The sequence below is a fragment of the Adiantum capillus-veneris genome, chromosome 3, assembly GCF_014529385.1.
Source record: "Adiantum capillus-veneris isolate H3 chromosome 3, ASM1452938v2, whole genome shotgun sequence".
Taxonomy (NCBI): Eukaryota; Viridiplantae; Streptophyta; class Polypodiopsida; order Polypodiales; family Pteridaceae; genus Adiantum; species Adiantum capillus-veneris.
Window position 1 is genome coordinate 96,777,457 of NC_140933.1, and position 26,888 is coordinate 96,804,344.

The window sequence follows — 26,888 nt, forward strand, 5'->3', positions numbered from 1 at the left end:
TCACTCTTATTAATTTGACACTAGAGGAGGAGCAAAGAAGACGTGTGCGCGCTTTACATGTGAGAATTTGCGGCCTTAAAGACAAAGATAATGTGGACAAAGAGGTAAAAGAACTCATGGCTTTAATGGGGGTTCATGAGCCAATGCACACAAGAGCTTGGAGAGTGGGCAACAAGAAAAATGGAATCAATAGGGAAACCTCGAAAGAAGGGCACTCATCCTTCATTTTCCCTCCATGGAAGCGAAGGAATTTTTGAAGAAAAGGCCAACTCTTAAGAAGATGGGCATCTTTCTCGGAGATGATCTTACCCTCTCGCAGATCGCTCATATGCAGGAGGTAATGCCGGAGATTAGAGCGGCAAGGAAAAAAGGCAAGATTGCCTTTTACCGAGATGGTAGAGTGGTAATACTGGAGCAATGCTCCACATGACGGTGCGAGACCTATGGGACCACACTCAAAGTTGCCACCTGGAACTGTAATGGATCTATGCACCTTGATGTGGGTGCTTTTGAGGATAGTTTTACTGGAAGGGACATCATCTTCTACTATGAAACACATCAGGCCCCTGGGCGATCTATGCCTCACATCAGTGGATACAGATGGGAGACAGCCTGCAGACAGGAGACACGATCAGAGCATAGAGGACGGGGATCAAGGGGAGTGGCAGTGTTATTCAGAGAGGAGTTGCAGCCATTGATACATATAGCCCATACGTATGAGCAAGCTAGGTACATGTGGGTGAGATTAAGAGCAGAGACAGGCAGATAGCTTTACATCGCTATTTGCTACTTTCCCCCAAGTACGTCAGTCTATGCATCACCCAGAGGCTAGTCCCCCTTTTCTATTTTGGATGATGACATATGGGAGTTCTCTAGAGATGGTGACATTATCATTCTAGGGGACTTCAATGCTAGGACTGCCCATCACCAGACAATCTTCTAAGATACTTCAGAGGAGATGCTGAGAGAGCTGGATGTTGTAGAGACGGGCCTGTCCAGACTATCACAGGATGTGGAACATATTGAGTATGGACGACACTTGATAGACATGGGAATTGCACATGGACTGGCCATCTTGAATGGCCTACAGAGATTTCCGTGGATTATGTCATGGCAGAGCGGAGCGTCATCTCTACTATCTAGGATCTCATGGTTGGACCCAGACTTATTGGGGTGGCGGTGGATCATGCCTTTGTCGATGACCATCTCTTTTCAGTTTAATGTAGGACACGGTCCACGAGCAGCAACACCTACTCGCTACACCTTCACGCGGGAGACGGACTCTATATATATAGATGGGATCCAGATGGCTGTGCACTGAGGAGCCGGGGCAACCTCTGGAGGAGCTTACTACTATATTGACACATACATTACATGAGGTAGCAACAGAGGCATATCCACACACTCAGCCTGAGCAACGACGCCGTTCTGGGAGCATGCCGCAGAACAGTTGGTATGACGCGGAATGCCGCGAGACTAGAGCCAGACTTAGAGGGAGATGCTTTTGGGGGACATCACTCATAGACAGTCACAGATTGACTTCCGATGCCTACTGCGGCGCAAGAAGATAGCTTTTTTGGCTCGACTAGAGCAGGATCTATACCAGCTATTCTTGAGTCAGGACTCACGAGAGGCATGGCGGCTCTTTCATGAGCACTCTCCCCCCCTGCCATTACCTCTACAGAGGCTTGGGGCCAGTACGCTTCATCTTTGTACACAATTCCTAGACAGCCGCCCCTTCCCGAACATCCCGATCCATGCCCACAAGCATGTGTTTTTTTCACCGCTGACATGGTGAAGAAGGAAATTGACAGGATGAGGACTGGTAGAGCATATGACCATGATGGCTTAGTGGCTGAGCACTTCATGCATGCCAAAGATCTACTAGCAGAGCTTCTGGCAGTTATGTGTAACCGTGCCATGTGTGAAGGCTTGCCTGATACTTGGAGCCTATCAACTATTGTACCTATCTTCAAGTCAGGAGACCCTAAGTATCGCACTATCATGATTGGACACACATTGGCACGGTTGTACGCATCCATTCTTGAGCAACAGCTCAGTAGATGGGCAGAGAGAGAGGGTATGCACAGTCGGGCAAGCAGGGTTCAGGAGAGGCTTTTCAATTCTTGACCATATCTTGACACTCAGAACCATCACTGAGGAGAGCAGATCACATGGGAGAAGGATCTATTGTAGCTTTGTGGACTTCCACAAAGCATTTGACACAAACCCAGAGCTAGATTGATACGCAGACTACAGGAGATGGGAGTACCCACAGAGCTCATTTGGGGGATCATGGCATTATACAGGTCAATAGTGGGGCATGTACGCACCTCAGAGGGTCTATCTACACAGGAGTGTACTCTATGCGGTATGTATGTGGATGAGGTTGCTGACTACATTGAGAGCGATGGTGATAGAGGTGCACAGCTGGTAGGGACATGGATTCCACTATTGTTATATGCTGATGATATTGTGTTGATCTCAGACTCCCCGGAGGAGATGCAACGTCACTTGGATGCTTTGCATAGGTTTGCCCACAAGAGTGGTTTGTCTGTCAACCTTGGTAAAACCAAGGTTATGGCGTTTAATACCACCCCACAGTGGATCAGGAGGTCAGCACCTACATTCACATACGGCAAGGAGACAGTGGAGTATACAGATGCTTACACTTACCTTGGAGTGGTTTTTAGCGGACCAGCATTTTCATTGAGGGTAGTAGAGACCAGATTGACTAGAGCCCATGCAACATTGGGTAGATTGGAGAGGATGTGTTTGCAGGTTCAATTTCAGTAGCCTCCGACGAACCTCTAGCTCTTTGACACTTTGATGGCTTCTGCATTGCTCTATGGAGCTGAGATATGGGACCTTCATTAGATCATCACGGGAGGTCGGGTCGCACTGATGGATGGGGGGGGCATGGAGAAACCTCTAGTCTCTATGATCTCGCAGCTCATTAGAGCCAAGGCTTCAGTACCACGTGCCATTATCCGAGTAGAGCTAGCGGCCCCCCACTAATGATTGAGGCGCTCACCAACTCAGTCTCTTTCATACACCACATATGAGAACTTCCCAGAGACAGATATGCCCGCCTTGCACTTGAGTCCTCTCAACAATTAGCCATGCAGGGAGATACAACATGCTGGTATGGGGACATCGCATCATGGTTTCAGGCGCATGGGTTCAACATAGACAGATTACCACCCTTCCAATTCTCATTGGATGCACCATCTCTCACTCTTACACAGTCCAAGGTCATCGCACTCATCCGCCGGGACTTGACTCAGCTAGACACCAGGAGGACATGGATATAGCCAGCACATGAGCTGGGCACAAAGATGGCTTTCTACAAAGAGCATCTTCTCCAACTTACGGAGGACGGTTTTGTGACGAGACCCAGATACATGGACACCCACCAGTCTCATGGGATACGATGTGCTATCGGCCAGATCCGCACATCTTCACACCAGCTGTGGATTGAGACTGGGAGATACAACGGAGTACCAGCAGAGGCCAGGACATGCCCCTTGTGTGACATGGAGCCTGAGACAGAGTTGCACTACACATGCCGCTGCCCCGTCTACTACGAGATACGAGGCCGCTTCCATTGCTTGTTCAGAGAGGGTTTTGGACCACTCTCCAGAGTCATGGGGTACGAAGATCAAAGATGCCTGGGTTTGTTTTTGCTCGAGTTGCGCAGACACAAGGAGAGCCTGATGAGAGGAGAGTCAAGCCGATCTCAAAGACGGATCATAGATTTCTTTAGAACAGACACTCGACAGCCGGAGAAGTTACCACCACAATAGAGCTCACATTTGTCTCACACCAGAGGCACGCTAATCGACCGAGCGTTTGAGCTGGGGAGATCCAGACGCCCACGACTGCGGAGGACTACACAACATCGATGGAAGATGCATCAGAAGATTCGGATCACTTTGGCCAGGCATGCACGACGCCTAGTCAGAGTACTGACCATGGACGAGATTGATGAGATCCGCTAGCGACCGATACTGGATCTCCTGTGATTTAGCTATTTAGCTATCCCAGCCAGCTGCTTGGTTCACATCGAGCGGCCTAGGTTTCCATAGTATTTTTATTTTGTTATGTTATGTTGTTATTGTTGCTATTTTTGTTACTCTCACTTTGTATTAGATCCACCACATTGTAACTTTCTGGTCTCATATTTGTCCTTTTGAAGACGTTAATATAAATTTCATTCTCTCTCTCTCTCTCTCTCTCTCTCTCTCTCTCTCTCTCTCTCTCTCTCTCTCTCTCTCTCTCTTCCATGGGCACTCGCCCCCACCAGTCATCACTTCTACGGAGATATGGGGTCAGTATGCATCATCTCTCTACATAGTCTTGCGGTAGCCACCTCTTCCGGATTCGCCACAGCCATGCCCATACACATGTACTTTCTTTACAGCTAAGATGGTAAAGAAGGCCATTGGCAGGCACTCACCCCCACCAGTCATCACTTCTACATAGGTATGGGGTTAGTATGCGTTATCTCTCTACACAGTCTCGAGGCAGCCACCCCTTCCGGATCCGCCAGAGCCATGCCCACACACATGTACTTTCTTTACCGTTGAGATGGTAAAGAAGGCCATTGACAGGATGAGGACCAGGAGAGCATATGATCACAATGGCCTAGTAGCAAAGCATTTTATACATGTCAGAGATCTGCTTGCAAAGTTTCTAGCAGTGATGCTCAATCGGTGCATGTGCGAGGGCCTACCTGATACTTGGAGTTTGTCTGCTATCGTACCTATCAAGTCAAGGGACCCTAAGAGCCTCGGAACTACCGCACTATCATGATTGGACACACATTGGCATGGTTGTACGCATCCATCCTTAAACAGTAGTTGAGTAGATGGGCAGAGAGAGAGAGGGTGTACGAGCAACAGAACAGGCGGGTTTCAGGAGAGGTTTCTCTACTCTTGATCATATTCTGACATTGAGAGCCATTATTCAGGAGGGAGATCACATGGGGGACGTCTCTATTGTTACTTTGTGGATTTGCGCAAAGCCTTCGATACAATGCCCAGAGCTAGATTGATGCGCAGACTACAGGAGATGGGGGTACCCACAGAGTTGATTTGGGGGATCATGGCTCTATATAGGCCAGTGGGGCATGTACGCACTCCAGAGGGGATTTTTGATTTGGTTCACTCCACTATCGGGGTGAAACAGGGCTGCCCACTGTCTCCTACACTATTCGGTATGTATGTGGATGAGGTTTCTAACTACATTGAGAGGGCTGGTGATAGGGGAGCACAGTTGGCAGGGACATGGATCCCACTATTGTTATATGATGATGTTGTCTTGATTTCTGACTCCTCAGAGGGAATGCACCGTCACTTAGATGCTTTGTACACATTTGCTCATGATAGTGTGGACTGTTAACCTAGGGAAAACCAAGGTTATGGTGTTTAACACCACACCACAATGCATCAGGAGGTCAGCACCCACATTTACATATGGCCACGAGATGGTGGAGTATACAGATGCATACACCTATCTTGAGGTAGTGTTCAGTGGACCAATGTTTTCTTTGAGGAGAGCAGCAGAGACTAGACTGACGAGAGCTTATGCAGCCTTAGGAGGATTGGAGAGGATGTGTCGCAAGTTCATGCAGAGGGTCTGGGGAGGGTGGGGAATCAAAGTCACAACCCCAAGTGGGCTGAAAACAGAGAAAACAGCAGGTATGTATGACTGAAATCTATAGCAGATGAAGAGGAATCTCGTTGGCAAGGCACCGGATGCCAAGCCGGGTTGGTCGATACAAGATCCGGGATTGGAAGCCCAACACTCCCCCTCTGTACAGCAAACACTGCCTTGCTGTACAAAAACGCAGCTCCCCAAAAAAAATGCTAGGGGCAGCAAAACACAAATGGATGAGGGGGGTTTCTGGTGACAGAAGTACCCAAAAGGGTCAGCACTAGCAACCAGGAGGTGATCACCGATCACCTCCAAGGGAGAGCAAAAACGCAAGCAACCTCCAAAAAACGCTAGGGTTTTCTGCTGCCCAAAACGCAGATGGGCTGAAAACGCAGGTTTTTCCCGATGGAACACTGTTGTAGGTTGAGCGCTGGCCTCTCCTTGTAAAAACGCTGGCTGATCTCCTTCTTGGGAGGAGAACCTGTTGCTGATGATGCGCCTTGGACATGAAGAGCCTGTGCTCTGATACCATGTGAGAGTGCGACAGAGAGAGAGAGAGAGAGAGAGAGAGAGAGAGAGAGAGAGTAGACACAAACACAAGACGGTGGTGTAGGGAAGAGGGGGCAATCAACCCCCCACTGACTACCAGAGCAAGAGACCCATACAACTGAGATATAATGTGGGTACCCCTATATAGATGCCCAAGGGGAGGTCGGGCAATGCCAATGAAAGCCCCACGACCCAACAAGGAAAAATAAGGATATACGTGCCCATACAAGGTGGGCGGCCAGCCCAGAAGTGGGCGGGCGGACAATGCCGTGGGTGGCCAACCCGGAGACGTACTAGCCGTACATATATGCCCTAGACCTGAGTGAAGCAGCAAAGTGGTGTAAATCTAACACTACTGAGCAGCACCCCATTGAAAGTTCTTTTCCTTGGCTTTCAGCTGATTCGTCATCGACACAACAACGTGAGCATTGGTTTTAACGAACCTTCGATAAAAACCTACAAATCCCAAGAAAATCTGTAACTCTTCCAGATTTTTGGGAGAAGGCCACCTCCGAATGGAAACCACTTCAGATTGATCCATGTGCAGCCCATCAGCAGAGATTGCATGTCCTAGATAGTAAATTTCCTCCGTGAGAAAATCACACTTCGACTCTTTGGCATATAACTTGTTTACTCGTAGCAATTCAAACACCTGTCTCAGATGTTGCAAGTGCTCTTCCTCGGAGGCATTGTACAGGAGAATGTCATTGAGAGAAACAATAACAAACTTGCCCAAATACGGTCTCAAGACACTATCCATTAGCGTCATGAAAGTTGCAGATGCATTGGTTAACTCAAAGGGCATAACCAGAAACTCGTAATGCCCAAATCTTGTTCGGAACGCAGTTTTGTGTATATCAGCAAGTCAAATGCGTACTTGGTAACCGCAAGTCTATCTTAGTAAAAATACGAGCATAAGTGAGTTTGTCAAACAACTCATCCACTCATAGTAATGGGTACTTGTTCTTAACACTTACCGCATTCAAACCACGGTAGTCAACGCACAAGCGCATGCTACCGTCCTTTTTCTTCACCAATAGGATAGGAGAATCACATGGTGACGAACTAGGTTGAATAAACCCTCTACTGAGATAGTCAGCAAGCTGACGTTTCACCTAAGCAGACTCATAATGGCTCATTCTGTAGGGTGGTTTGGTAACCTGTTTACTATCTGCAACCACGTCTATGCCATGTTGCACAAATCGTGTTGCCGGAAATCCTAGTGGTAAATCATTAGGAAAAACATCTTGAAATTACATTAACAAATTTCTTAATTGACTAGCAACTTTTGCTTGTTGAGGAGAGAGTGTAGTAGCAATTGCTGAGAGAGAAGAGAGAGAAGCATGTGGTGTTGAGGAATTTTCAACAGAATCAGCATTTGAAAGAAAATGATACAAAGAGTAACACAAGAAAACTTCTTCTATTGCATTATCAGAAGTGAGCTTCATAAGCTTTGTTGTACATATGAGTGGTGAAGAAGGCACATCCTTCTCTCCTAACAACAACAAATGTGTGCCATGGGATTCAAACATCAGACTGTTGTGCTCGTAGCTACGCTTAAGAGATGGTCCTAGGCTATGCAATCATTCTCGACCAAGTACCACATCTTCCCGCTCCATATTCATAACCTGGAAATCCAAGGATGTGGTATACCCTTGAATTTCCAACGGTACAGCTCTCACTTGAGTCTTCCACACCTCTGCATCATAGCCGTTCATCATCGCTACCTTGTAACGATGGAAACTCGGAGTTCGAGGCAACTTGAGCCGTTTCACTAGCCCGTAGTTAATGAAATTGTGTGTAGCACCGTCATCTACCAAGATACGCACCTTGTGCCCTTGAATAGATCCGGCATATGCACTAACTCATGTGGGACGAATGGAAGCTGTTATACAGCATTCATGCACCACCTCGGTGTCCTCCACATTGAAGAAACGTGAGGAAGACTCAAGGGGCAATAGCTGCACCGTGTACACTGCTCTCTCCTTCCTTTGAGCAACAGATTTCCCCTTGGTACAATCCTTTTTGCCATGGCCACTTCTTAAGCATTGAAAACAAAACATTTCTTTTTTCGCCGTCTCAAACTCTTCTGTAGAGGCCCTCTAGACCCCTTGGGTTTCTTAAACGCCTCTGAATTGGCTACTATAAATTTCATTTTACTGTGTCCAAGCTGTGTACGTGTATTGTCAGGCACGTGAGTATTGTGCAGTGTCTTATCATCAGGATCATCGTGGATGTGAGCTTGCACTATGGCCTCCTCAAGTGTTTTGGGATCCTGAATCTTCACATGCTTCTTAAGCTCTCGTGTCAAACCGCGGATAGATACCCGTACTTGCTGAAAGGTATCTAACCCCTCCAGATTGAGAATGACATCCCCAAAGTGCGAGATATATTCCAACAATGATTTATATTGTCGCATGGAACACTTAGACCAATTTTTGTCTGCTTTTGTCCGTTTCATTCGTGGGAAGAAATTCCTTTCTAAATACAACCTCAAAGACTGCCCAAGTCTGTGGTATAATGTTCTTCTCCTTGAGAGACATCCACCATTTGTAGGCGTTGCCTTCTAATGTCAGACTTGTCTAAATTGCTCTGACTCCATCTAGAGTATGCCGCAGATCGTGAATTCCTTCCCACTTACTGAGAAAGATATTCACCACATCCTTATTGCACTCTCTTTCCTCTCCCTCAAAAGTCGGCAGTTTTGTATTTTTCAACAAATCATCCACCTCCTTTTGAGGGAGAGAGTGCAAAGAATCCGGAGAGGGACCCTGTCCTTGACCAGGGGGGCACTGCCCCTGATTGAAGCCTTGCTCCTGCATATGTGTATCAGCAGCCGAGACAAGAGCCTCTTGCACATGTATTGAATCAGCTAATTGCTAATCCCCCGCAAGGTGAACTCGGAGAGATTTCACGCGAGAAATCTCGTCCAGTTCAAAGGGCAAGTAGCCTACAAGTGCGGGAGCTCAAGGGCTTGCTACCCATGTGACAACACACAAAATAGAGCCCAAAACAGTAAATTACAACCTGCTGCGTATTTTTGCAGGTTTAGGGCTTTGACCCTGATGATCCCTAATGATCCCTAATACTCCCATGAGCTTTGAGGGAGCTAGGGGATCATAGTACAGGTGTTCTGCAGCATTTTCGGGGTAGAAAATAGAGAATTCAACGTGCTGCAGATTCTTGCTAGGTTTGGGAAAGTGCTAGAATGCACCAGGAAAGTCACCTTTTGCACGTGGATTTTGTCTAAGAAGCCTCCTACTACGGTTATGCTGCTGAAATCGAGCTAGAGTAGATCATTTTCAGCCCAGTATAAGCAGGACAGATTATAGGAATTTGCAGGTTTTCTCCCAAGTCTAATGAGAATAAAGAAATACCGAAAGGGGCACTAGTCTTTGGGCATACAGGGTGTCATTGTCTGCTTGGAAGCACTCTAGCTCTCAAGCCGTGTTTTGTTTAAAGTGTAATTTCTAGTCACAAGCTTATTCGTGAAGTTTCTCTGTGTTGTAAAGTTCAAGTAAAGTTTGAGGAGTTAAGAATCGAGTGAAAGCTAAAGTCTACTGCCCTACGGGCCAGTTTCACTTGGATACTCAGCGCTCAGGTTTTCCCGGGAGGAGTATTCCAGAGGAAATAGTGCTTGAAAAGTTGTGCTTGCTCATGGCTCGGGCTTTCCAAGGAGGAGTATTGAAAAGAAAATTGGTTGCGGTCCAAGAAACATTTATTTGTACTCTTGGAACCTCCAAGCAGTGCAGGCTATAGTCTGAAGAGCAAAGGGCCTCTATATCTCATGGCCCGGACCTTTCCAAATCATGTGCGGGAGGAGTGATGAGGGAATCGTTGAATATTTTATGGCCCATACCTTCTTGCTTATTTGCGAGAGGAGTATTCTTCGGCGACTGTATGTTTTTATCTCTTGTAACATGTATATGTAATAATCTATGTTGCATTGTAATGTGTCAACCATGGAATATTCCCAATTGGGTGAGATTGCCTGGGTGTGTAACTTTAGTGCATCTGTGTTGCATTGTAATGTGTCAACCACTAAATATTCCTAAATGGGTGGGATTGCCTGGGTATGTAACTTTAGTGCATCGAGACACCCCTCTAAAGATCAGCGCGGTCTAGGTGTGATGGGTAATTTCGCTACACCAGAATATCAAGAGCTCTGATACGGAATGAAAAAACACATTGACCCTCCGATATTCTTTATCTAAATTGAGTTGTTTTGCAAATATAATCGTGGACGATTACTCTTCTTTTAAGAAAGGGGATGTCACAAACTACTGATGTGTCAAGCCACTAAAGACCCAGAGGGTTAGGAGTCACGACTCCCAAAGCCTAACCCTAGCCAACTTGCAGATCCCAACTGAGGGGCCTAGACCCTTGCAAAAGCAAAGAAGAAGGACTGACCAACTTACAAAATTCTTGCCGAGTGGCGTAAAACTCGAGGGAGGGGGGGGGGGGGGGGGGGGGGGGGGGGTGGTTTAGGATTTTAAAATCCTAGCCCAGCCTAACTTAAAGGACTTTGGCCAAGGGGCCTCATTTAAATAAAGTGTGTGCGCGGCAAAAGAAGGACTGACGAACTTACAAATTCTTGCCGAGTGGCCTAAAACTCAAAGGGGGTTAGGATTTAAAAATCCTAGCCCAGCCCAACTTGAAGGACTTTGGCTGAGGGGCCTCATTTAAATAAAGCGCACTCGATCGCACGCACCCCAAGCCAATTTGCGTAGAGATGATGACATGACAGCTTTACGGAAGCTCCACGCTTTGCACTGGCTAAGATGAGCAGCGTGGAGATGATGACATGGCAGCTTTGCGGAAGCTCCATGCTTTGCACTGGCTATAGCGTATGAACAGCCCCATAGACACTTGTTTTTGGACCATACGCTTTTAGAATTGCAGCTTTTCATGTAAACTGCTTCTGTATAGGCCAAGGGCCTTTAATACGTGTTGTGGGCTCTCTCTCTCTCTCTCTCTCTCTCTCTCTCTCTCTCTCTCTGGCATTCTACCCGTGGGAGAAGCAAACGTCTGGGAGTGGAACTCCACCACTCAGTGTCTCGTGTGGATTCTCTCTTTCTTTCTGTTCGGTTGTTTAAAGTGCTAAACACCTGTCTCAGTCTGTTCTTTCAGTTGGCACGTGGTGCCGTCCTGTTACAGGTATCTAGAGAAAAGGACATAATGATGAAAATGAACATGCTACAAATAAAGTGGATTGAGTCAGAAAGTGATGACGTTGCATGCTTGCATCCAGATGGGGAGTCAAGCGGCCAGCAAAGAGCCGCGCCAAGCCTGAACTAGAAGGCCAGTCTTAGAGTGCGGTCACCTGGATTTCACACCACAAATCGGGGGGACTATCGATGTGGCACTATACGGATTAGGGCTGCCGTAGCAGATTGCGCTAGGAGTTGCTTTCGGTATTAGTTATGCAAAGCAGATTATTTTTAGTGCTTTTGGGATACTAAATAAAATATATCAGTTGGTTTTGTGATTTTAGCAATTGTACTTTATAAAAGTTGTTTTTGGGGCTTTTGGGCCAGTACCTATAAAAGAGAACAAGATGCCATTAGTTCTCAATTTTATGATTGTGTGGAAGACTCTAAGAGGCAGTGTGTGTAGGCTTCGCCAGTTGTAACTTCAACACTCGGTCAATAGAAAAAGAGATACTGCTAGAGGCACCTAGCTGAGGAACTATTTGAAGCCTTTTTTAATTGTTTTTCCATTCACACGTGGTACCAGCTGGTTTCAGTGGTATCAGAGCTGAGCAGTTTGCTTTTCCAACAAACTCTATCTACTCAAGAAACAAAAGGCAGGACTCAACAAGAATGAAGCCTAGTAAGTACCACTAGCATGTGATACACATACAACTACGCTCAATATTATAAGAGATTCCAGTTATTGCAGCAATCACTAGGATAAAATCTTATATTTCATGGCAATGTATAGGGTTCGCATCATACAACCGCCAGACCATTCAAAAACATTAATAGACCTTCCTTTCATTCCTGCTGGTGGTGAAGAGCTAACCAAAAATTTCCACCTCTGCCGGGTCCTAAAACATCTTTCACTGTACAGCAAGAAACATTATTTAAGCCACACAATATGTATGGACCTTAAGTCTTTAACTCTTTTTTGACTGCTGCAATTTACAAACGATAATTCATAACTCTTACATGCATTTCTGGAGGCTTCTATATATAAAGTGCTCTTGAGACTTTAAAACTTCGGAATGCATGTGAAAATACAAAAATAATGAAATACAACTGAAAGCTAGTACCAAGAACCGTATTGAAAAGGAATACGAAAATAGAAAAAAGTCCTTATCCTGGTCTACATAGAAATTTACCTGCTGTGCTTCTTCCATGAGTTCAGAACCCAGTTTCTTGAGGAGTAAAACAGTTTTTGGGGCCGTCTTCCACATGAGCATTTGTTGTTGGGTGCTTGGATGTGTAAAAGCTAGCGTTGATTCTTTCACCTTTTCTCTAGTACATGAGAAGCCATCCGTTCGGACAAGGTACATTTCTGCCTTTCTCCTAGACTGCAGTCTTACAACCCCCGTTGTAGAGGCACACATATCACCAACAATAGGGGCATCATCATCGTCATCAAGACTATCATCAAAGTCAGAATGTTTGAGAAGTACTCCCTCGTTTGGCCTTTCTTGGGGAGTGACAAAAGAAGCTTTGAGTTCTGGTTCTTCATTGACTGCAGCAAGATTCTCTACTTGTTTAATGCTGACAGAATCCTCCCTGACATACACTGATTGTGCACTCCCATTTGTCTCTCCAGACTTCCTTTCCAATTTCTCTGCTCGAGGAATTGCTGCACCATTCAAACGCCATCGCCTTGCAAGCTCCCCAGTGCTTGAAAGTGAACGATCTGTTTCATCTTGATGTATACTACCAACTCTAGCAGCCTTTGCAGACCCTTTCCATTGAAAAGTTCCTGGAGATACCAGCCTTCTTTTCAGAAATTTTGAAATTTCTTGCTTTGACAAGTAATTAGCGACCGGTCTTTGTGCTTCAAAAGGTGTGCAACAAACAAAAGTTTCTTGCCCGGGGCTGGAATTTGGTTCAACCAATACCTTAGACATGTTCTTGTTTGCCAGTTTTGGAGTTCCAGTAGAGGAACTGACGTCAAATTCTTGAGAAGCAGAATCCACATGCTGGGAAGCATTCTCCACGAGCTTTTGGTCAGCTCCTGGAGGGAGATTGTGGCTCTTCAAAGAATTTGGAAGGGTTTGCTCTTCCAAAGATGAAGAAAGTAGGCCAATTTCTCGCCATCTCGAAACCATAGCAGAAGTCCTACCTACCCCCTTCTGGCTGTGCAGATATAGGGGGCAACTGTTTCGGTCAGCTACAAGTTTGGAAAATTCAATCACCTGGTCCTTTGTGGGATTGCTACCTGCCTCAACAGGTAAACGGATAAGCTTTAGTTTGCCTGAAGATACCGCAGTAGCTATAGCAGATTTTGCCAAATAATCTGCACTGTCTTCAGCTCTCATGTCAACAATTACTTTGAAGCTCTTGTCTATCAACCACTGCACCCCATCATCCGTTAATTGGCCACCCCTCCAGAATGCTATTTCACCATCCAGCTCCGACGTTTCATCGTTCCATGGTGCTTTGGATTTTACAACCCCCCAATTTGGGATGTCCGCATGGCTAGGCGCACTTTCTGACCTGGTATAACCAGCATCAAGGCAGATGTTGCGTAGCTTCTGAAACTTCTTATGCAATGGCTTGAATTGGACATCATCTGCAGGGAAATAACATAAAAGTAAAGACTCGAGCTCTTCACAGCACCTCTTTATTTCAGCTCGAAACAGAGCAAGAGGAGGCATTGAATCGCGCCTTGCGACTGGTGTGAACCCCGCATTTAGCCTTCCACTGAGAACCTCTTGCTTTTGTTGGTGAAGCAGGGCCCCAATACATCCAAGCCCCGAAACTACCTTCTCTTCCAATAAGGGCACATCTTCATCTTCAAGACTATCTTGATTGGCAGAATATAAATGATTGTTGGCATCAGTTGGGCTACGTACAAGCTCTCTCGCATCGTTCACAGAGCGCAAAGCATCCATGACAGCATTATGAACTTGCTCTGCTAATCGAAAGATACGACAAAAAGCCTCGACTTCTGCAAGATCACCTGGCAATGGACCATGTCTAAAATGCCACAAGTCTTCATCTTTCATCTGACAAACATAAACACAACTATTTAACTTAAGTATGCAGGTGGCACGACCAAAATCCTACCTTGATAAAACTTCCAGTTTAGTTCTATAGAACCAAGCGGCATGAAAGCAACACAATACATTGAATTTTGATGGACACCCTAGTTAGAAATCACTGACGCCATAAAAGAAAAATGACAATTAATTAAACAGGACAAACATTCATGTTGTGTTCACTGATAAGGTGTAGTGAGGCACATAGAACAGCTGGCATTAGCAGTACCTGCTCTATTGACGTTGAATCGAAAGGTTCCATTGCACGCCAATCTCGCGTTGATGTGCCCCTCTTTCGCACTTGCTTTGAGTTCGTTGATCTAGGAACTTCCTGCTCCATGAAATGCTCAGAACTCAAAGTTGCAGCAGCTGATGTGTCTGAATAAGCAGCTGCTAGACCAAACATGCGATCGCCATCACTATCACTCGTGTCATCTTCATACGCACCACCAAACCTGAGGTATCTAGAGGAAGAAGCGTAGCTTTTCTGAACTTTTTGTTTCGTGTCTTTCCCATGAGTGGCACAAGCTCTGGTAATGGAGCACATGGAGTTGCATCGAGGTAGCAGAGAATCATGGGTACACCATTGCAGATGGTGACACAAGCTTGGCTCCGCCAACATCCTGCACCTACACACTGAACAAAGCAATCGAAATAGCAGCTTGCTGGCATCTAAACGCAGTGGAGCAGCTGATGTTGCATAATTGTCTCATGTACCCAAAGCGCCGGATGGATGCACAAGCACCTGCCCACGCTAATTGCTTGCGCCACTATCAGCGAGCTCTGATTATATTTTTTGTTAAGAGCTGCTGTGTGGAAGACACCAAATATGGAAAGAACGGAGCATCGTGGACATACGTTGGTGCTTACAACAAGCTCAATGGAACATCGACATACAGCAAATAGCAACGACACGCATCTCTCTCTCTCTCTCTCTCTCTCTCTCTCTCTCGGGAAGAAACACTGGCGACGAGAAACTCTTAAAGGACCTGCAAATCAACTGCTAAGGACGTGATGATCGCAGAAAGAGAATGGACATTACAAGAGCATGGAAGGGGCTCGGGTGGCAAATGATGATGATGGATAGAAATCGTGTGAGAGAAAACTATAGGAGAGCTGTACTCTCATCTAAGAGCTGGGTCGCACTAGGGCCCAAAAGGAACCAGTCTCGTCGAAGATCATGGTGTCCATCGTATATAGAACTTTGTGGCTGCCCAAAACATGGCAGCAACTTAAAGGTCGCGGGCATTCAAGTAGGGGGTACCAGCTGAAGGAAATTCAGAAAATCGAGCATTAGGGAGTGTATTCTCTCCTAATTTTGGAGGCAGACAGAGATCATGCAACCCCTTTCCTTCATGAGTAGGTGATTGCTTTCAGCACCTTACAGCTGGAAGAGGACCGCAACAGAATAGGGAGTCACTACAAGAGGTACTTCACATTAGCGACGCTCGCAGTGCGACGCTTAAAAGTGAAAATTCACGACGTCGCTATGAGAGTCGCTAGTTTATTTGTAACATAGCGACGTCCATAGCGACGTCGACAGGGGTAAAAAATAAACCGAGAGCGCCCGAAAACTTAGATCTGAGATCTGAGTTTTCGACGCTCAAGCAAGCAAAGAGGTAACCCGCGCTCTCCCTCTCTCTCTCTTTCTTCTCCACACACACACACATACACAAGGAGAGGAAGGAGAGCCAGGTATGCTCCTTCCCTCTCCTCTCTCTCATGTTCCCTTCCCCTCTCTCTCTCTCTCTCTCTCTCTCTCTCTCTCTCTCTCTCTCTCTCTCACGCATTGTGTTTGAGCGAGAGAGAGACAGAGAGAGAGAGAGAGAGAGAGAGAGAGAGAGAGAGAGAGAGAGAGATCAGAGCACATGCATAAACAAAGAATGCATACACACACACATTGAGAGAGGAAAAGAGAGAGAGAGAGAGAGAGAGAGAGAGAGAGAAAGTTATAAAACAAAGAGAGAGAGAGAAAAGAGAGAAGAAGAAGAAGAGAGTTTTAACGTCGTAGGAAACTATCCCAAGAGACCTTAAAGATCTAACCGATGAGGAGTTGAACTCAAGACCAGTTATTCAAGAGGGAAATGGCATAACCAATCTACCACACTTGGGTGATAGAAAGGTTATACCATATTCCTCTTTTTATTGGCACACACACACACCCAAGAAGAAGAGAGTTTTAACGTCGTAGGAAACTATCCCAATAGACCTTAAAGATCTAGCCGACGAGGAGTTGAACTCAAGACCTGTTATTCAAGAGGAAAATGGAATAACCAATCTACCACACTTGGGTGATAGAAAGGTTATACCATTTTCCTCTTTTTATTGGCACACACACACACACACCCAAGAAGAAGAGAGTTTTAACGTCGTAGGAAACTATCCCAAAAGACCTTAAAGATCTAGCCAACGAGGAGTTGAACTCAAGACCTGTTATTCAAGAGGAAAATGGCATAACCAATCTACCACACTTGGGTGATAGAAAGGTTATACCATTTTTCTCTTTTTATTGACACACACACACACACCCGAGAAGAAGAGAGTTTTAACGTCGTAGGAAACTATCCCAAGAGACCTTAAAGATCTAGCCGACGAGGAGTTGAACTCAAGACCTGTTGAACAAAGAGAAAGAGAGAGAGGGGGGGGGGGAAGAAGACGAAAGAGAGAGGTAAGGGGAGAAAACAAAGAGAGAAAGAGATTATGTTAAAATTTAAATTAGATTAGGTTAGATTATATTTAGATTTATGTTTATGTTGAGTTTAAAATTAGGTTAGATTTAGATTTACGTTAGATTAGATTTAGGTTTATTTTGAGTTAGATTTACGTTATATTAGATTTATGTTATTTACGTTAGATTAAATTAAATTTAGGTTTATTTTGAATTTAAGATTAAATTAAATCTAGATTTATGTTCGATGGACTAGCTTTTTTTAGATTTAGGTTAGATTTTAGTGTGAGAGAGAGAGAGAGAGAGAGAGATCGCACGCGCGCAAGAGCAAACGACGAATTTGAAATTTAAATCGTTTTATGAAGTGAGGCCCATTCACATCTACGCAGCTAGTGGCCCCATTGGTATGTCTTTTACCCTTCAATGGAGCGAATCACCACATGTTCAATTACGTTAGATTTAAGATTAGATTTTGGATTGAGTTTTTATATTAGATTCTACCTTCGAGATTACGGTAAAAAAATTAGAGTTAGACAAACAATGATCCCTCTCTTCCTCTCTACGGATGCGACCTTATGCTGGAAAGCTTTTACCGGCATGATACTCAGATTGGAGGCCAACATGTAATGTGTTAAGTAATCCCTCGAACAAAGATCTACTATGAAAAGATGTTAAGATGCTCTGAAATTCTATAGCTAGAGAAGAGGCAAAGGGGGTTTGTCCACTACATGCACTATCATGTAGACATGGGTGTGTAGATTTCTTGTACCCACAAATATAGGCATTGACCAATAAAAACGAGATTATAACCTGGTGGTTCTGATCTCCGTTGTCGTGTTGTGGCACGTGCATAATGTGAAACTAAATTATCTACCTCACTCTCAATGCTTTTGCTATGTGGGACCAAATGCTATTATGTACATAGTGTGATATATGTGAAAATAGAAGCCACGGTTGCAGCTCTGTATATACCTTGCGGGGACAGCGAGGCCCTCGACGTGGCACTATGACATGCTTTTTCACATAAATATATGCCTATTTTGCTTTAGAAATGTACAAATGTCAAGTGTATCGAAGTGGCACGCTCGTTTTGCCTAGAAAGTTCAATGCGGGCGATCTCGGTCAAAAATAGCAGATTTCATGCGCGAACGGAAGAGATGCATCCAGAGTGCTTGGCAAGTGGTAAAATGAGGTTCAAGATGATTTAAGCCCAATGGGATTTTTTCATAATTTTAGGGATTTTTCCTAGCTCGTTTGGGCTTTTTACGGGCAAAAAAGGGCATTTTTGGACAAAAAATGACCGAAAACGGTTATAAAATGGTCAAAAAAAGACCCAAAATTGGTCAAAAATGACTCAAAATACCACATCACTCATGGTGCTGTGACTTTGAGAAGTAAGGGTTCATTTTAGAACAGGAATATCAGCACTACAAGCTCCTCTGTGAAAGGGATACAAAGCCTGCACCTAAGGTATGCTAGTGCAATCCCGTGCTATTCCAACCCTGTATTCGAGGCTGTGAGGCCACCAATTAGGGTTTCCCCTCTTCAAATAACCACTTGGGAATGAATAATGAAGTTCTGAAGCTTCCATGAAATGGATACAACGGAGAATTGAAGCGTTTGTGTAGGGTTTTTATTAGGGCGAAAGAGCACTGCAACTATGTAATTGGCACCGAGGTTACACCAAATCATCACACACACAAGAGTTTTGAGTTGATCTTGGTTCTTTTTCAAAGAGAAGCTTTCATGGCTGGAGTTTTGTTCTTTTTGAGTGTTTTTTTAGCCTCAAATCTTCTACGACTTGCTTGATTTTGTTGCAAACTCTCACAGTTAGAGGCCCGGCGCTTTCCTAGCCACACTCCGCACTTCTTGACAAAAGTTTGGTGAACCCGACGTGAAGTAGGCTAGGGTGAGGGTTCAAAAGCTTCATTGAAGGTATCAAAACAAATTTTTAAAGCTATGGAGCAACAAGAGCAACATGGGGTTCGATTTGATCCTGTCACAATGCAAATGTTCCAAGCTTTTGTGGTGTTTATGCAGCAGCAGCAAGCTGCGGAAAGGAGGGAGCTTTCCTCAACTAAAGCGCTTCAATCTATGGTGAAGAAAATGGACCAATTTAAAGGTAAAGATGTAACAATGTATCTTTGTGGATATGTAAAGGAGATTGAGCTTCATCGAGTGCCCAAGCAGAGATGGTGCAAAGTTTTGAACTAGTTGTGGTTCCCAAGATTAGAAAGCATGTAAGGGGAATTAGAAATGAGCATGGGGCAACTTGGGAAGCATTCAAATTAGCCTTGAAAGAAGATTATTTCATGGAAGACTCCGAAAGGGTGACAAAGAGGACTTTTCTAGAATGGGTGGTTTGGCCAAAAGAGGGACTTTCGCCTACCGAGCTGCTAAGGGAATTTGAACGCCGCTATGATCAACTTTCAAGGACTGAGAAGGCTACCCTAAACTCGGAGAAGACAGAGTTTTTTTTGCAAGCTGCAGGCAAAGAGATTCAAGAGAAGTTAGAGTTACTGCTTGAGGATAAGGATGCGGAACAGGGCTTAAAGACTGATTTAAATGAGGTCGAAGATGCAACTTCACTGCTAGCCAAGCGACAACGACGAAGAGACAAGATGATCGTCAACCCTACTCAAGCCCCAAGTGTTCCCAAGAGTCCCATGAAGCCTGTGATTGTGGCTCCAAAGAGTGACAAATCCATCCTTGATGATATTGTTAAAGGAATGCAAGAATTGAAGTTAAAGCTTACAAAGCTAGAAAAGAAGGGGCAACCATCAGGTCAATCAACAGTGCAACGACCTCAAAGCAGAGAAGGTTTTGTAAATAGATTCATATGGTGTGATAGTACCGACCATGGAAGGAGGGATTGTGAAAGTTTCAAAGATGCTTTGACAAAGGAGCTTGTTTTCTTTAAAGATGACAAAATTCACTTAAGTGAAACAGGTAAGCTCTTGGGTACTAACTTTGGCAAAGGTGGGATGAAGAAGCTACTTGAGGACATGGCTACTAGCCATGCCATCTCAATGGTTGAGGCAGGCGCCTATGGGTTGAAGGTGGAACCTATTAAGCAGAAAGGAGTCAAGGTTGGAGAAGAAGCATCTAATGGGATTAGAGAACTGTGGCCATGGGCAATAGAGTCTGTTGTGAAAGGTAAAATGACTAAAGAAGCTTTACATGAAGCTGGAGACTGCATTCGGCTAGAAACAGGTTGGAGCGACCTATTGACTCTTTGTCAGTGCATGCATACATTGCCAAATGTCAAGCCAATGAGGCATTTACCGAAGAGAAACGTAGGCGTGATAATGGGGATGAAGGGCCTTCAAAACGGGCGACCAGGAGTGGGGGCAAAAATGACACAGTGCCTCCTAGGTCACCTTTCCCGCAATAGATGCCTGTCCTCGAAGTGCCTATGCAAGAAGCCTCTAAAGAAAAGAAGAAGGATGCAATGAAAGCCAAAGCAAAGGGTCTGGCCTACAAGCTCCAATCTGACATAGAGGCGGCAACAGATCTTAAAAAGGTTTTGGAAGAGAGGATTTTGAACAGTAAGGTGGAATTTACGTTGGGTGAGGTCCTTGGAATAGCAAAGAGGGAGTTCCATGAAGAGATAATTGATATCATCAAGAGGAAGCGACAGTCTCTTACTGAGTCTATCCATATACAGGGTGAAGAAGAGACTTTAAATACACAAGGAGTACAGGTCTATGGTGAGCAAGGTGATCAAACTATTGTTGGATGCTACAAGTCTATGGGAGGAGTAAAACAAAGAGGGAGTTCCATGAAGAGATAATTGATATCATCAAGAGGAAGCGACAGTCTCTTACTGAGTCTATCCATGTACAGGGTGAAGAAGAGACTTTAAATACACGAGGAGTACAAGTCTATGGTGAGCAAGGTGATCAAAATATTGTTGGATGCTACAAGTCTAGGGGGGGAGTAAAACAAGTTCACTTCTTGGATGACAAAGATGAAGTCGAGACCACTCACAAGAGTTACTACTTGAAGAGTCACTGGGCAAGAGCAACTACTGAGACCCTAGTGAAACTGGGAGACTTAGAAGAGCCATACATTGCGCTGATAGATCATGGGTAAGAAATTAATCTTATGTCAAAGAGTCTATATCAAAAGGGAAAATGGCCAATTGATATAAATCATGGATGGATGATCAGTGCAGCAAACAACTCATCAAGAGAGTTGTACGAAGCTTGTCCAAATGTAAAGGTGACTATAGGGGATGTGAAAGATTACCAGAATTTCTTTGTACAGGAGATGTCTACATACCCTCTTATCCTTGGGCAGCCATACATCACTGCTACTTGCATGGAAACCAAGGTAATCGAGAATGGGTCAGCTTATGCTAGGATAAGGAGCAAGGATGGGAAGCGTGCAGCACAATTCCTTACTGTTTTTGTGGACCATGAAAGTAACCGTGAAAGTCTTAGAGAGCAACCCTTTCCAAAGACAAACAAAGAATTCAAGGACTACAGAGATATGAGGGGTTTTGGCCATGTACCATTGTAGAGCAAGATTGCAGTGGTACAAGAAGAGAAAAGTTCTCGCATGATGTATATGCAAAGGAAACATATTCTACAGGTTTTGTAAGATTAACAGACTATGGATCTATTGCCTTTACAAAGTGTGAGGACTTAAAGCGGGGTGAACGACAACATGTAAATAGTGTACAAAGAGGTATGAAGATGAATGGTTTGCTAGAAAATGATGAATGCATTACAGGAGTGTTTGATGAGTGTTCGTTTGTGGATACTATGCAAGACTTGGAGTCTTTAGTGGATTGCAATTTGCGTATGGGAAGTGAGGTTGTGAAAGTTTGCTCAAATCAATAGAAATGTATAGAGTCATTGAGGATTTCAAAAATGCTAAAGGTGTTGATGTACAAGTGGATACCAAGTACAAGTCTGTGGCAAAGAAAGTGAAACCAGTGGCATTACCTCTACCAAAAGATTGCACAAATAAGATGAAACAAGCTTCTTTGCAACCTAGCCTTCGTGACCCAAGCAAGATTGGACACAAGTTCACACAGGAATCTTTGAAGGAGTTAAAGGTTTGTTGCGAGAACAGTTTGACAAAAGCTGAAAAGATATGCTTTGAAGACATGCTTGCCAAACATGGAAAAGCTTTTGCATTTGAGCCTCATGAGATAGGGTGTGTTGATCCATCCATTGTTGCTCCTATGGTGATCTTCACTGTCCCTCATGTACCTTGGAACTTGAGGCCTATTCCAGTTCCAAAGGCTCATTTGCCAAAACTCATTGAGCTGCTTAATGAAAAGATCAAGATGGGTATTTTGGATCCTCCTTGTGCTCCATATTCAAACAGGTGGTTCACAGTTCCAAAGAAAAATGGTTCTTTACGCTTTATTCAGGATATGCAACTTGTAAATAAGGTGACAATCAGAAATGTGGGTACAGGGCCAGTTGTAGATGAATTTGCAGAGGCATTTGCAGGAAGGGCAATATATTCTATGGGAGATTTGTACTCAGGGTATGATCAGTTTCAACTAGCAATGGAAAACAGGGATCTGACTACCATGAGGACACCTTTGGGCCTGGTAAGGATGTGCACCTTACCTCAGGGAGAAACTAATTCAGTTGCACATATGATGAATGGTATGAACAAAGTCCTACGTGACTTCATACCTCAAACTACAATGCCTTTCCTTGATGATGTGCCAATCAAAGGATGTGATGTAGGTGATATAGATGTGTCTCTGGACTCGAGGGGGTGTCGCAAGTATGTGGCAAACCATATCAATGATTGTGATAATATCTTATCAAGGTTGGAAGAAGTGAACCTTACCTTGTCTGGGCAAAAGTCAGTGTTTGGTGTGAATGAAGTTCTTATTGTAGGACATATCTGTGGGGCCATATGGTAGAAGGCCTTGTCCTGCAAAGATTGATGTAATTCAAAGAATGAAAGAGAAATGCATAAATGTCACTGAGGTTCGAAGGTTCTTGGGTGCATGCGTGTTTTATGTTATCTGGATTCCATATTATGCACATGTAGCAGAGCCTTTGTATCAACTTTTGAGAAAGAACCAAAAGTTTCAATGGGAAGAAATGCATACACATGCCATGAGGAAATTAAAGAAGTTGTTGCTTATGTCACCAACTTTGAGGAAAGTAAACTATGATTGTGGAAGACATGTGATTGCGACAGTAGATACTAGCCCCACAGGAATTGGATGGGCGATTGGCCAAGATGATGAAGATGGTAAGCGATATGTAGTGAGATTTGGAGCAAAAGTCCTAAGTGCTCGTCAACGCCATTATCCACAGGTGAAAAGGGAATTATGGGGAGAAGTTACAGCCCTGAAATGTGATAAAGAGTATCTGATAGGTGCAAATGTAATAGTGGAGACTGATTGTCTACCTCTTCTTGGAATGATCACAAGCTGCTCAACTCCCGACATTGCTATGTTGAGATGGATTGCCTACATAAAGTCCTTAAATCCAGAATTTAAGCATATTGTAGGGAAAGATAATCCAGTTGTGGATATGCTTTCGAGAGCAAGGTATGAAAATGAAGAAGAAATGGTTATTGAGGGTGATGATGTAGGCACAAGGTTTTATTGTAGCTCTTATGCAACGGGTGATCATGTTTGCCTATCAAATGCACTTGAGTCATTTACAGAGGACCTATATCAAGGTGTCTAGTTGCTCATTGGATGCTATTTGAGCACTTTGACAAGGCAAGAAGGGTGGACAGATCAAGAGTTCAAGAATACGCACAAAAGCCTATGGATGCTTTTTGAAAGATGCATACTTGTGGAAACATCCCAAACAAAGAAATGGGATGCCGTTGAGAGTTGTGAATGATAAGGATGCTCAAAATGAGCTTATGAAAAAGTTTCATGAGAGTCTTTATGCTGGACATAAAGGTGTATGGGCCACCTTTAATAAAATGAAAGAGAGGTATTGGTGGAAAGGTATGTATAAAGATGTATCTCACTTTGTGGAGTCTTGTGAAACCTGTCAAATGTATTCAAATGTATGTCATCGTGATGGGTTGCACCCTACTTACCCATTGGCCATGCATTATAAGTGGGTAGTAGATTTGGTTACAATGCCATTGGGTTTATGGAAAATGAGATACATAGTGCTTGCACGAGAAGACTTAACTAATCAGGTTGAAGGTCGTTCTCTAAGAACAAAAAGCACAGAAGGGATATGTAAGTTCCTCTTGGAAGATGTAATTAGCCGTTATGGCTGTGTTGGAAAAATAACAGCGGATAGGGGTGAGTTGGATGCTGACAAAGCAAGGGATTTTTTCTCTAGATTGGGCATTAAACTCGCTCTCACTACTGCATACAATCCTGAAGGGAATGGTAAATCAGAATGTGGGCATCCTCCTATCATTAAAGCTTTGGCTAAGGCTTGCAAAGGTAAAATGGGAGAGTGGCCTAGGTTATTGCCTTATGCTTTATGGGCTGATCGTACAACTCATAGCTCAATTACTGGTTATATGCCTTTTGAGTTGATGTATGGTCAAAAACCTATAATGCCAATTGAGGATGTAATTCCCACATGGAATGTATTGCCTTGGGAAGATGGAATGAGTAGGGAAGACCTTCTTGCTTTGCGCATACAACAATTAGAAAGAAGGCCTCAAGATATTGAGATTGCAATAGCACGATTAAAAGATGCAAGGTTGAAGAATAAGGACAGATTTGATAAAAGGCACAGGCTTAGACCTAGAGCTATTGAGGAAGGTGATTGGGTGTTGGTGTATGACAGTAGTCTTGATAACCAATATTCAGCGATAAAAAAGCTTTCAAAGAGATGGTTCAGCCCTTATGTGGTTAAGCATGTACATGGAAATGCAACTTATACCTTGCATGAGTTGGATGGTACAGAAATGAAGATTCCCATGGCACAGAAAAGAATTAAATTGTTCAAAAGTGTTACCATATACATGTGGTAGTGATGTGTGTGAACACACCAGGACAGCCGGGGCATTTTTTCCCTCTTTAGGAGGTTTTTTCCCCCGAGCATTGTATATACGCCCATCACTCTAGGGCTATCTATCTTTCCATTGCACACTAAGTAATACACTCTCTATTGTGTGACTTGAGCTTTCTTCGTCTTCTCCAAGTTGTGTGCGTTTCTCTGCAACCTTAATTCCAACAATTAAAATTAGAGCAGGTTGCGTCCTCCCGGGCTTAGTCGCTTGCTGCTCCGGCACACACCTGCTCACTTTCTCCGATTTCAGTGAGCTTTGGCGAGCGTTTGCAGGTCAACAAATACTTCGAGCTCATTTTCTATTTGGGCTCATTTCGGCCTCCGTTTCCACTACAGGCAGTACTGCACAGGCTATTTCGTCATTTTGTGCAGAATTTCTGTTAGTGCCATTTTCTGCATAACAGGTGCCTTACAGTCTTCCACGGTTTGTGCTATATAGCACGTGTTGTTCCCGCTCCGTTGCTCCTATTTTCGGGCAGTTTTCACATCAGGTACAACATTTACCATGGATGACAACAACAACACAGATGTGTTCAAGATGTTTGCTGCAGAGGACAGGTTGGATGGGGACAATTACCCTATTTGGGCTTATATGATGCAACATGTTCTTGTGTCAAAGGGCGTCTGGAACATTGTGCAGGGCATTGATGTACGTCCTGGTTCTGAGGATGTAGGCGATGTTGAGGATGTTGCAGGTCTTGCTGCTGTTAGAGTTGTTTTTTGCCTACGGCAGAACAAGCTCGTTGGGATGTTAAGGATGCGCAGGCTCATGCATTGATTGCGTTGTCTGTGAAGTGCACCATTGTTCCTCACATCCGTTCAGCGAAATCTCCAAAACAGGCTTGGGATATTCTAGCTGGTCTTTATGCAAGTCGCAATCAGGCAAAAATTGCAGCTGGAGTCGAAGATTATCCATGAGGAAGATGATATGGACACTTTCCTTGCTAGTGTCAAGGATATCAATGAGCAACTCATTTTTGCAGGTGAAGTCATTTCAGACAGTTCCCTAGTGCAGACTGTTCTTGATGCCTTATCAGATTCTTACCAGACTTTTGCTAGTACTTGGAGACTTATGACCCAAGGAAATCGTGAAGTTGTCAAGTTTGATGCATTATGCACATTGCTGTTGCAAGAGTCACTTTCCAGAAAAAACAGGACAAGGCAGCATGCAGTTGAACAGGCTTTTATTGCTTCTCAAAGAAAGGGTGGTAACAGCAATGCAGCCACTTCTTATGGTTCTGCTGCGAGTGGCAAAAATTCTGTTCCTAATGCTTCTGCTGGCAGAAATTCGTCTGGAAATTCTGGTGATAAGGGCAAAAAGAAGATGCGTTGCCATTATCGTAAAGCTAATGATCACTTGATCAAGTTGTGTCCTAAGTTGAAGGGCAAAGAGGCTAAGAAGAAAGAGGGTGGTTCCACTACAAATGCAGCCATTGTTGAGTCTTCTGTGAAAGGAGACTGTAATGCTGATGTTGATGCAGAATGGGCTTTTAGCGCAGAGTGCACTTACAATCCTGCTGTCCATGATGCATGCTTGTCAGTTGCTGCAGATTCACATGTGTGGTATTTCGACAATGGTGCTACAAATCACATTACCTCACATCGTGAATTGTTTACCTCTCTCGAGTCGTCCCTGATGGGAATTTAGTCACTTGTGCCAACAATGCCTCTTATCCAGTTCAAGGAGTTGGAAAGATTGTGCTCACTACTGCTAATGGCAGCTCCTTCACACTTGTTGATGCACTTTATGTACCTGGGATCAAGAAGAATCTCTTGTCTATATCCGCACTTGCTAGACTTGGACTTG

General features: G+C 44.3%; 1 protein-coding gene across 2 annotated transcripts in view; it reads right to left on the bottom strand.

Annotated features, from left to right (window-relative positions):
* Window positions 1–15,505, bottom strand: part of LOC147461354 (NAD kinase 2, chloroplastic-like) — a 55,948-nt gene extending 40,443 nt beyond the window's left edge. For both annotated transcript variants that reach the window (XM_086508919.1, XM_086508918.1), the window contains exons 1-2: window positions 14,661–15,505; window positions 12,551–14,398 (exon numbers count right to left, since the gene is read on the bottom strand). In XM_086508919.1, coding sequence (XP_086365045.1) covers window positions 12,551–14,398; window positions 14,661–15,053 — 2,241 coding nt within the window. In that variant the 5' untranslated portion in view covers window positions 15,054–15,505. The remainder of the gene's footprint in view (window positions 1–12,550; window positions 14,399–14,660) is intronic.
* Window positions 15,506–26,888: the final 11,383 nt, after the last annotated feature.